A 12,100-nucleotide genomic window follows, 5' to 3' on the forward strand; every position below is an offset into this window, starting at 1 on the left:
TCACGCTGGCATGTCCACCCTTACTGGCTTGACTGATGTCCACCCAGGCCAGGTACATCACTACCAGCCGCCTCAAGTGCCATCTGATCATGCACCGTGAGCCAAGGTGTACCGGTCTCTGATTCATATGTGCATGCCCCGGGTTCCACTGGAGGAGGCCTATGATGATGTACTCGTCCTATAGGATGTCAGTCAAGCCAGAAAGTATGGACTAGCCAGAATGCAACTTCTTAGTGATAAATGCATCAAGGTTCTTTTTCTTCATTATGCAGAATTATCTAGAAAATAGAAGATCATCATTTGAACTTGTCACCGTAATGAATAATAGGTGGATGGCGGTTTGGGGACGAAATCCTTATAACAAGTTCCCGTTAAGTTGATCAATGTGCACAGTTAGACTTGACATCTTCAGTGTTGTATAAATTACAGTGTTTTTAATTTTTTCGGCTTCACGTTTCTGAGATAAAGCCGGATTCATGCTGTGTGGGCTGCTGCTGCTTTTCTCAGCTTGCTATGTGTACCTGTCACAGCCTTTCATTTTGCTTCTTCTGCTACTACATGGTTTCTAAAAGATAAAATAGATTTAGTAGCCATTAGGCTCCAGGAGAAGTATATAGTGGGCTCAGCATGCATGTTGGTACTTGCATCCCTGGATCCGATGAAAGCTGTAATGGCACCGGACGGGGTTAAAAGCAGATTGTGCTTGGCGTGCATGCTGTACCTACACTCCCTGGACTTTGTGTGGCTGTCATGGCCCATAAAAGGTAGGAACTAATGTTAGGGACCACTCATTAAGGTGACCTTGACGTGGTGAGTGGCTTATTACGCTTTGGCCAAAATGTACACCAATGCCTTATTCAACATCCAGCATAAAGGCAGGGCAGAGTGCTGGTTGCAGTGTGCGATTGCATTTTGTTTTTTTGCGTTTGTAAAATAGATTTATATTTTTTAATTGGTGGGTAAAGAACTACAGGGAGAAGGATGCAGGACCAGCTGGCCTGGTGGCAGAATCTTCACTCTTGTTCTGCTACATTAGTGACACTGGAGCAGGGAGGGGGAATGCAACAAATCTTATGTGCAGTTCTTGAGATAATGAGAGGAAAGGGATGCAAATGAGCTCTTAACAAGCTCTGCCTCTAATGCCACCAGATGTAAGGCAGCTATCCTATAAGTCAATGTTCAGCTCTTTAACTAAGCCTTGAGACATGATTTGGATATTAAATAAGCCAGCACCTCATCTGCAGACAGCTGTTTCGGGGTGATTGCCCCTCATTAGTGCAGAGTAGTGAGTACTGGCTTGCTGGGTGAGAGGCCTGTCAGGGTTGGGGGGAACTAACTCTCCTTAGGGAGAGAGCGCCTTAATCAGTGTGAGGAGACTTATAGGCCATACATGCTCCTCTGGAATTCTGGGAGGGAAGGGATGCAAATGAACTCTTAACAAGCTCTGCCACTAATGCCACCAGATGTAAGGCAGCTATCCTATAAGTAAATGTTCAGCTCTTTAACTAAGCCTTGAGACATGATTTGGATATTAAATAAGCCAGCACCTCATCTGCAGACAGCTGTTTCGGGGTGATTGCCCCTCATTAGTGCAGAGTAGTGAGTACTGGCTTGCTGGGTGAGAGGCCTGTCAGGGTTGGGGGGAACTAACTCTCCTTAGGGAGAGAGCGCCTTAATCAGTGTGAGGAGACTTATAGGCCATACATGCTCCTCTGGAATTCTGGGAGGAAAGGGATGCAAATGAGTCATGACATAGGAGCTTTGGGAATATTCCAGGCATTACACAGAGCTTTACAGGAAATTAGTACCATCATGGCCTACAAGTGGAAAAAATTGTATTTGTAGTCACCGTCTGCTAAATTGAGTTCCTCTTTCTTTGACCTCAAATATAGCTTTTAATTTACTTCCATTATTGCCATTTTTCAGGATCTTACCACAGAATTTGCCACAGCCAACAACCCGACTGCTATCACTCCAGAGGAATACTTTAACCCTGACTTTGACCTTAAAAATCGGGACATTGGAAGGCCCAAAGAATTGACCATAAGGACTCAGAAGTAAGTAAATGTCAAGGAAGGAGTGTAAATTCGCTTTACAAAAGATGTCAGTATCTACATGTACGTATCTGTTATGTACATTTACACCTAATATTTCATACAGGGTTGTTTATTCATCGTAATGTCGTCTGAAGTTGTCTTTTACTGTGTGGTTTTTATTCTGCTTATTACTATAGTCAGTATAAAACGTGTTATTTCTTAACAGATTTAAAGGCACGCTTTGGATGTGCGAAGATTTCCCTCTTTCCTTAGTAGAGCAAGTGACTCCCATCATAGACCTAATGGCCAGGACAAGTTCTCACTTTGCTCATCTCCGGGACTTCATAACCCTTCAATTCCCACCTGGCTTTCCGGTGAAAATAGGTGCGAGTTTATGTACCTTTTGCCATTTCATAATGAAGAACGTGCGGCTATCTGATATACTTTCAATGATCAATCGTTTCTTTCAATGAATGGGAATATTTCATTCAGAGGCTAAATACACAAATACCTCTTCAAACTGCGGAGAGTTTGGTACAATTGGTAGCCAGTCCAGGCACTCCCCAGAGTGTTTAAAGGGTTTGACCAATTTGCAATGTAATTGGTCAGAAAGTTGTATACAGTCATGTAAGCTCCATACAAGCATACATGTCTGTATACAGTCCCCTCCCCCAGCTAACCTAATGGAGACACCTGTCGCCCCAGTCAGTGAAGAAACCTACTCCTCCTTCATCCTCCACGTCCATGGGCAGCAAGATGGCCACGCTTCTTCTGGCTGCTCCTGGGTAGCCTGTATTCTGCACAAGTGTTGAACAGCAAGGACGCTTCCGGTGCATGTACAGATAAGGCAGCAGAATCCCTTGTATCTGGTAACAGCAGTATATTAATATGGTACTGTTACTATCAAATGCTGCCTTTTTATGGAATCGGAGCAGATGGGCTAGCCTTCGCTCCTTACACTCAGACTTGGGTGCCCATGACCCATTCACTGGTTCACTGGTTGTTCTACCTTTGACCACTTTCGGTTAGGTACTAACCACTGCATGATGGGCACACTCCACAAGACCTGCACTTTTGGAGATGCTCTGACCCACTTGCTGCCTAGTCTATCCCACCCCTTGAGATATTTTTTCACTATGGGTCTAATGTGATGGCTGAAGGCAAGTTTGCTGTATTTATGTATGTAAGGTACCTGTAAAAGGTAGTGTCCGAAGTGGAAATAGTGTGCTTGAGATCCAGGCAAAGCGTCGTCAGGCGAATAGTTCAGAATCAAAATCCGGAGAAGAGTCAGGCAGGCTAAGGTCATTCACGATCTGGCGGCAAGGTACAAAATCAGCAGGCTGTAGAATAGTCGGGATATCAGGCAGGAGTTCAATACAAGGAAGATCACTGAAGTCAAAACACCCAGGGAAGAAATCCAAATAAACGGGCACTGAGTGATGACCTCACTTCCTATTTAAAGGCTGTCCAGATTGAGAATTGTCCACAGCTGGCAGCAGGTGGAGCTAGAGAGTATGATGTAGTGTTGAACACAGTAAGGACATTCCCAAAGTCTAGATCTCTTCTGTAGCACAACAGGTAAGGCTATGGTTTAAGAGACCAGGAAGATCCCCGGTTCGAATACAACCCGGGTCATGACAGGGCCCCCTCCCCAATGGACCCCTCCGGGGGCCTAGCGGGGCTTAGTGGGAAACGAGGTATGGAAGTCTCGTATAAGAGAAGGGGCATGCAGATCTTTGGCTGGAACCCAGGAGCGGTCTGTGACAGGATACCCCTTCCAATGAACCAGATACCGAAGGCCACGGCCCTGTCTTCTGGAATCAAGAATCTTGGAGATTTCAAACTCATTTTGTCCATCAACAAGAACAGGAGGAGGTAGTTGTTGTGATCTGGAGTAGCGGTTGAAAATAGCTTTTTTGAGGAGTGAAACGTGGAAGACGGGATGTATCCGGAGAGAAGAAGGTAATCTTAAGCGATAGGAAACTGGTCCAACTCGAGCAATGATCCTGTAAGGACCGATGAATCGAGGGCCCAATTTGGTAGAAGGTTGTTTCAGTCTCACATACTTGGTTGATAGCCAAACTCTGTCCACCACCACATATGGAGGTATATGGCGTCTTCGTCTGTTGGAAAAAAGCCTGTACTTGCCTGCTGACTTCCGTAGTAATAAACGAATCTTCTTCCAATGTAGTAGAATATTTTTCACCCGCTGATCTGCTGCTGGTACACCAGAAGAAGGCTGGAGTAGGGGAAAAGTCTGAGGGTGATGGCCTAGGGCTGCGTAGAATGGTGTGGTATGAAGAGCACTGTGCCAACGGGAATTTAGGGCGAACTCAGCTAAAGGCAAATACTCAGACCAGTTGGAGTGTAAGGCATTGACATAATGTCGAAGGTAGGTTTCTAGGGTCTGGTTCATGCGTTCGATTTGACCATCAGTTTGAGGGTGATGTGAGGTAGAGGGTGAGAGCGTTACTCCCAGTTTCTTGCAGAACGCTCTCCAGAATCGGGAAACGAACTGGGATCCGCGGTCTGAGATGATATTGGTAGGTATGCCATGATGTCTTACAATATGGGAAAGGAAAAGAGTGGACAGTGCTTTCGCTGTAGGTAATCCCGGAATCGGCACAAAATGAGACATTTTGGAAAAGCGATCCACTGTGACCCATATAGCAGTCATGCCCTCGGACTTGGGTAAGTCTACAATGAAGTCCAAGGTCAAATGGGTCCAAGGCTGGTGAGGTGCCGGAAGTGGATGTAACAGTCCAGCAGGTAATGTGCGGGGTACTTTATTAGCAGCACAAGTTGGGCAGGCAGCCACATAGTCAGTAACATCCTTTTTCATACGAGGCCACCAGACATGACGCTGCAAGGTCTTAAGAGTGATGGTGACACCAGGATGACCGGATAACACGCCATCATGTGCCCAGAGGAGTATAGGTTTTCTGAGACTAGGGGCTACGTACAGGCGACCTGGTGGTATCTTCAAGCCCTGGGGAACACTATTCTGGGTTTCTTGTAGTTGTTGGGAAAGGGCCGTAGAGATCTGTGCGACAATTTTGTGAGGTGGGATTATATACTGCTCGGCTGGTTGATCTTCTTCAGAGGAAGCGAACTGTCTGGAAAGAGCGTCGGCTTTTTTGTTTCTATGTCCTGGAACGTAAGAAAGGACAAAATTAAAACGGGAGAAAAACAGAGCCCATCGAGCCTGACGTGAGTTCAGACGTCTAGCAGTCTGAAGATACAGTAGGTTTTTATGGTCAGTGAGGATAGTAAAAGGTTTGGAAGCCCCTTCCAGAAGATGTCGCCATTCAGACAATGCCAATTTGATGGCCAGTAGTTCTCGATTCCCAACATCATAATTCATCTCTGCCGGAGAAAACTTTCTAGAGAAAAAAGCTACTGGATGGATTCTACCAGACTTTGGCTGTCTCTGGGAGAGTACGGCACCTGCTCCAACCTCAGAGGCATCAACCTCAACAGTGTACTGGAGGTCAGGATTTGGATGCAGAAGAATTGGAGCTTTACTGAACATGTCCTTTAATCGCTGGAAAGCTGATTTTGCTTCTGAAGACCACGCCTTGCAATTTGTACCCTTCTTAGTCATGGCAGTAAGGGGTGCCGCAATGGAGGCAAAACTCTTAATGAAGCGTCTGTAGTAATTTGCAAATCCTAAAAAGCTTTGGAGTCCTCTTAAAGTGGTCGGTTAGGGCCATTGCAAGACAGCGGAAAGTTTTTGAGGGTCCATTTGGAAACCGTCAGCACTTATGATGTACCCAAGGAAAGGAATACAGCTTTGATGGAAACTGCACTTCTCGATTTTTGCATAAAGATGGTTTTCTCTAAGCCGTTGTAATACCTGTTTCACATGCGAGATGTGCTCTGGAAGAGTCTTGGAAAAGATTAAAATGTCGTCCAAGTAGATGATCACAAAACGGTTGCTGAAATCATGAAAAATTTCATTCATGAAACGTTGAAAGACAGCAGGTGCGTTACACAAGCCAAATGGCATGACCAAATATTCAAAGTGTCCATTACGAGTGTTGAATGCTGTCTTCCACTCGTCCCCCTCATTAATTCGAATCAGGTTATAAGCCCCTCGTAGGTCTAGCTTGGAGAATATAACAGCCCCCTTAAGTAGATCAAATAGTTCAAGAATGAGTGGCAAAGGGTAGGAGTCCTTTATGGTGATTTGATTTAACCCCCGATAGTCTATGCATGGTCGAAGGCCCCCATCTTTCTTTTCAACGAAGAAGAAACCTGCTCCTACTGGAGAAGAAGAGGGTCGGATAAAACCTCTTTCCAAGTTGTCTCTTACGTATTCCTCCATAGATTTTTGTTCGGGCAGAGACAGGGGGTAGGTCTTTCCTTTGGGAAGAGGTGCTCCGGGAATCAATTTAATTGTACAGTCAAAAGGACGATGTGGGGGTAACACCTCTGCCTTTTGTTTGCAAAATACGTCTGCAAAGTCATGGTATTCACGAGGCAAGGTAGGTAGGATAGTCACAGGAGCCAACATGCAAGCAGAAAGTCTTTTGGGTTGAGACAAACAGCGAAGGCGACAGGACGATCCCCAGGAGGTTAGTTCTCCATTTTCCCAATCAAAAGAGGGGTTGTGAAGTTGTAACCAAGGATGATAGGCAGAAGTGGAGAAACAATAAGAGACAAGACAACTTCCTCTTTGTGGAGGAGGCCTACCTGCAGGGTGATTGTCGTAGTCTCGAACAATACCATCTCCCAAGGGCTGTCCATTCAGGGTGGTAATGTTCAGGGGTCTAGACTTAGGAACAAACGGGATGTTGTTCTTTCTTGCAAAAGTGTAGTCCAAGAATATACCCGCCGCTCCGGAATCCACAAAAGCCTCACAGAAAACAAGCTTAGAAGATAAATGGATAGTAGCCGGAACAGTAATCTTGGTCTTGGAGGAGCTACCTGTAAGGTCTAAGCCAGCTCCTCCAACACTGGTTAGACCCTGCCTTTTACTGGACGGGAGGGGCAGACAGATACTAAATGTCCTTTAAGTCCGCAGTACAGGCACAGGCCCAATGAACGCCTCCTTTGTTTCTCTGACTCAGTTAGGTGGAGACGGCTCACCTCCATGGGTTCCACAGGTGTCTGGGGTTCAACAGAGGTTTCAGGTTCTGGCTGAGGTGGTGCTTGGAAGTTAGGGGCCAAACGGTAAGCTGGCCTAGGAAACTTGCGGGTTCTAAGTCTCTCTTGGCATCTTTCATGGTACCGGACATCCAGACGAACACACAGCTCTATGAATTTCTCAAGGTCTTCTGGGAGATCCTTATAGACTAATTCGTCCTTGATGCGATCTGTAAGACCTTTTCGGAAGGCTGCACGTAATGCCCTTGAGTCCCAATTTGTTTCAGCAGCAAGGGTACGGAACTCAATAGCATACTGTGCCACAGATCTGGTGTCTTGTTGTATGTCCAAGAGGGAGTACTCAGCTGCAGAAACTCTACCTGGCTTGTCAAATACAATCTGGAGAGAGGCCAGAAATTTTTCAGCATCTTGGAGTACAGGATCGTTGCGTTCCAAATAAGGAGAGACCCAGGCCAGGGCCTTCCCCTTTAACAAGGAAATTACAAAAGTCACTTTGGCAGACGAAGTGCTAAAAGTTGCAGGGTTGTTGCGGAAATGCAAACGGCAAACATTTAAAAAGCCTCTGCAGTCCTCAGTATCGCCACCAAACTTGTCAGGCAAGGGAAGTTTTGGTGGTACAGAAGAGGCGGGTTGGACCGTAGTAGGAGTAGGATCCGGAGTCTGAACCGTTGCAGAGGAACCAGGCAAACAAGATTTGAGCATGGTGCAAAGTTCATCTAACTTGGCATCCAGGGAAGCAAGATGCTGTTCATGAGCTCCGATCAATTGTCCCTGACGTGTAATCGCCTTAACAATCTCAGCAGGGTCCACTGCCATTGTGGCCCGTTTATTATGTAAGGTACCTGTAAAAGGTAGTGTCCGAAGTGGAAATAGTGTGCTTGAGATCCAGGCAAAGCGTCGTCAGGCGAATAGTTCAGAATCAAAATCCGGAGAAGAGTCAGGCAGGCTAAGGTCATTCACGATCTGGCGGCAAGGTACAAAATCAGCAGGCTGTAGAATAGTCGGGATATCAGGCAGGAGTTCAATACAAGGAAGATCACTGAAGTCAAAACACCCAGGGAAGAAATCCAAATAAACGGGCACTGAGTGATGACCTCACTTCCTATTTAAAGGCTGTCCAGATTGAGAATTGTCCACAGCTGGCAGCAGGTGGAGCTAGAGAGTATGATGTAGTGTTGAACACAGTAAGGACATTCCCAAAGTCTAGATCTCTTCTGTAGCACAACAGGTAAGGCTATGGTTTAAGAGACCAGGAAGATCCCCGGTTCGAATACAACCCGGGTCATGACAATTTATGAGGAGAGCATTGCCTGTAAAAGGGGGTAGCCAACCCCTATAATGCCCCCCTGAATGCCCGGACCCCTCATACAGATTGTACTTGCTAATAACACATCCAGATAGAAATGTTGGATTGCTGCAAAACATAGCATGCAGTTATGTCTCAAACAGATATGTAAATTATTACAGGTGTTTACAACTGGTGTTGCCACAAGAGAGGGTTAAAGGGCTTCTGTCACCCCCCCAAACAGCAATTTTTAGTATTGGACTTAATATAATTGCTAATGTACGCAGAGTCCATATATACCCCTCTTAGCTCTGGCTGTGCTTTAAATTCTTTATAAATAGTACTTTTGTGATATGCAAATTTATTCACTACCAGCAAGTTGGGCGGTTACTTGCTGGTAGCCCCCGCATCATCGGTCTAAAAAAAACCGGCCCCTCCTCCACTTGATTGATGGGGCCAGCGAGCGCTCTCCTCCTTCCGCTGGCCCTGTCTGCAGCTGAAATCCCGCTCCTGCGCCGTACCGGTCCTCATTCGGCACAGGCGCTCTGAGAGAAGGACGCTTGCTTGGCTGCTCCTTCCTTAGTGCGCCTGCGTCGATGACGTCAGGCCTACACCCGGAAGGGAAGACGCCGGCATCGCTGGTAAGGAGGGGGAGAGTCTGGTGACGTTGCTGGATGTTTGATTCAGGTAAGTATTTGCCTAATAAGCATGTAGCCACTACAACCACCAACAAAATGGGGTGCCATTATTTTACAAAAAGTATATTTAGTGTCATGGTCTTACCTCCTTGCTGTTCCCTTCGTTTGACATGTGCTGGCGGCCATCTTGGTTTCTGGGTTTTCTTGTAGCCTCCCACCCTGCGGCTCCTCCTTCCCACTGGGAGGAGCTGGATGCCTAGCTCATATATATAGGAGGTCTGTGGCTTAAGTTCCTTGCTTGGTCCTCCTGTGTTCACATGCTTCCAAGACTGCTGCTTCTTCTGGTTCCTGATCCTGGCCTCGTCTGACTACCCTGTTGGTTCCTGATTCCGGCTTCGTCTGACTACCCCGTTGGTTCCTGATTCCGGCTTCGTCTGACTACCCCGTTGGTTCCTGATTCCGGCTTCGTCTGACTACCCCGTTGGTTCCTGTTCCTGGCTTCGTCTGACTACCCTTCTGGTTCCTGACCTCTGTCTCCGCAAGACCCTGCTTCGGTTTAGCCATCCGTTCGGACTTTGCTACGGCTTGCTCTTCAATAAAACCTTCTTATTTTCCACTTATCTCTTGTTGTACGTCTGGTTCATGGTTCCATGACATTAGGACCAAGCCATGAATTCTGACGGTACAGGGCCACCCTCGCTACCTACGCTGGTTGCCAGACTTGATCAGCAGGATCACCTGTTGGGTCGGTTCGCTGTGGCCTTGCAAACCCTGCTTGAACGCACGGCTCATTTAGCTTCCGTTGCCGATGGGTCGGTTGTCGCTCCTGGGCCCGCTCCTACTGCCGCTCCGGTTGTTGCGCCAGAGTCTACCCTGACACCTGTTGCTGCGCCTGTGGGGTTTCAGGGTATGACCGGTTCTGCCCCCCTTCCACAGCGCTTTGGGGGAGAGCCAACTCAGTGCCGAGGTTTCCTTAACCAGGTGGGCATTTACTTCGAGTTGCTGCCACATGCCTTTCCTACTGAGAGATCAAGGGTGGGCTTCTTGATCTCGCTGCTCTCGGACAAGGCCTTGGCCTGGGCCAGCCCTTTATGGGAGAACAACAATCCGGTGGTTGCCGAGTTTTCCGGTTTTGTTGCTTCTCTTCGGAAGGTATTCGATGTGCCGGCTCGTGCTGCCTCTTCTGCGAAGCTCCTTATGTCCATCAGACAGGGTTCACGATCCGTAGCTGAATACGCCATTGAGTTTCGTACCCTGGCAGCAGAGGTGGGCTGGAATAATGAGGCTCTGGTCGCTGCTTTCTCTCATGGTCTCTCGGATGCCTTGAAGGATGAGGTTGCCGCTAAGGACCTACCAGTGGAGCTCGAGTCTCTTATTTCTTTCCTGATTTTGATTGACACCAGACTCAGGGAGAGACCTTCCTTTAAGGAGAGCCTGCGGAGGTCTCCTAACAGATTGGCGCCTACGTTTGCTGTCCCACCCGTGCCTCCCTCTCCTCCCACGCCTCCTGGGGATGACTTGTCTGGGGGTGAACCCATGCAGCGGGGGTTTGCTCGCCTGTCTGAGGGGGAGAGGGTACTCCGGAGACGCGAGGGCCGATGCATGTACTGTGGTCTCGGTGGGCATTTTCGGTTGGCATGTCCGAACCGTCCGGGAGAACGCTCGCACCTGAGGTCCTGTCGGGGGCAGATCTTGGGTGGAGTCTCCTCGTCCCCGGTTTCCCGTGTTGACAAACCACTGATCACGGTTGTCCTCTCCTGGGTCGGGGGCTCGGTGACGACCCAGGCGTTGGTGGACTCTGGTGCTGGTGGTTTGTTCATTGATAGAGTGTTCGTTGCTGCCAATTCCATTCCTCTGCAGCCTCGAGGTTCCCCACTGGCTCTTGAGGCGATAGACGGCAGACCCCTTCTGCCGCCACACGTGACTCATGAGACCCTTCCAGTGGGGATGGCCATTGGTGCCGTTCACAGAGAGTCGGTCTGTCTCCAGGTTATTTCGTCTCCACACTACTCGGTGGTCTTGGGGTACCCCTGGCTCCAGAAGCATAATCCGACTTTCGATTGGAGATCGGTCGAGATCCTCTCGTGGTCACCGCAGTGTGGGGCTAGTTGCATCCATGGGCCTGTCAAGTTGCTGTGTACTTCCTCGGACTCTCTGTTGCCTCCTGAATACGAAGAGTACCGGGATGTATTCGATAAGGTGCGCGCGGTTGCCCTACCTCCGCACCGCCCATACGATTGTGCCATAGAGTTACAATCCGGTGCCGTTCCTCCTCGTGGCAAAGTCTATCCACTGTCGGTAGCGGAGAATGAGGCCATGGAGGAGTACGTGAGGGAGGCGCTTTCACGCGGACACATTCGCAAATCCTCGTCCCCGGCAGGGGCTGGATTTTTCTTTGTGAAAAAGAAGGGCGGCGAGTTGAGGCCTTGCATCGATTACAGGGGTCTCAATCGCATCACGATCAAGAACGCTTACCCGATACCCTTGATTTCCGAGCTGTTCGATCGCCTCAAAGGGGCCACGGTCTTTACCAAACTCGACCTGAGGGCGGCATATAACCTGGTAAGGATCAAGGCGGGCGATGAGTGGAAGACCGCGTTTAACACCAGGACCGGTCATTATGAATCCTTGGTTATGCCCTTTGGGTTGTGCAATGCGCCCGCAGTCTTCCAGGAATTCATCAACGATGTTTTCCGTGACCTGTTGCAGCAGTGTGTGGTGGTCTATTTGGATGACATCTTGGTATATTCTGCATCCATGGAGGCCCACATTCTGGATGTCAGACGAGTGTTGCAACGCTTACGAGAGAACAAGCTGTTCGGTAAGCTTGAGAAATGCGAATTTCACCGATCCCAGGTAACCTTCTTAGGTTACATCATTTCCGCTGAGGGGTTCTCCATGGATCCTGAGAAGGTTTCGGCTGTCTTACAGTGGCCCCAGCCCAGTGGGCTTCGTGCCCTGCAGCGCTTTTTGGGCTTCGCCAATTATTATCGGAAGTTCATCAGGGACTTTTCCATGCTAGCCAAGCCTCT

At 48.3% G+C, this 12,100-nt stretch overlaps 1 protein-coding gene across 4 annotated transcripts in view; it reads left to right on the plus strand.

Annotated features, from left to right (window-relative positions):
• Positions 1–12,100, plus strand: part of ANKRD13A (ankyrin repeat domain 13A) — a 63,837-nt gene that overhangs the window by 31,159 nt on the left and 20,578 nt on the right. For all 4 annotated transcript variants that reach the window (XM_044275375.1, XM_044275371.1, XM_044275372.1 and 1 more), the window contains exons 11-12: positions 1,927–2,057; positions 2,263–2,420. In XM_044275375.1, the coding sequence (XP_044131310.1) occupies positions 1,927–2,057; positions 2,263–2,420 (289 nt within the window). The remainder of the gene's footprint in view (positions 1–1,926; positions 2,058–2,262; positions 2,421–12,100) is intronic.

This window comes from Bufo gargarizans, chromosome 1 (assembly GCF_014858855.1).
Source record: "Bufo gargarizans isolate SCDJY-AF-19 chromosome 1, ASM1485885v1, whole genome shotgun sequence".
Lineage (NCBI taxonomy): Eukaryota > Metazoa > Chordata > Amphibia > Anura > Bufonidae > Bufo > Bufo gargarizans.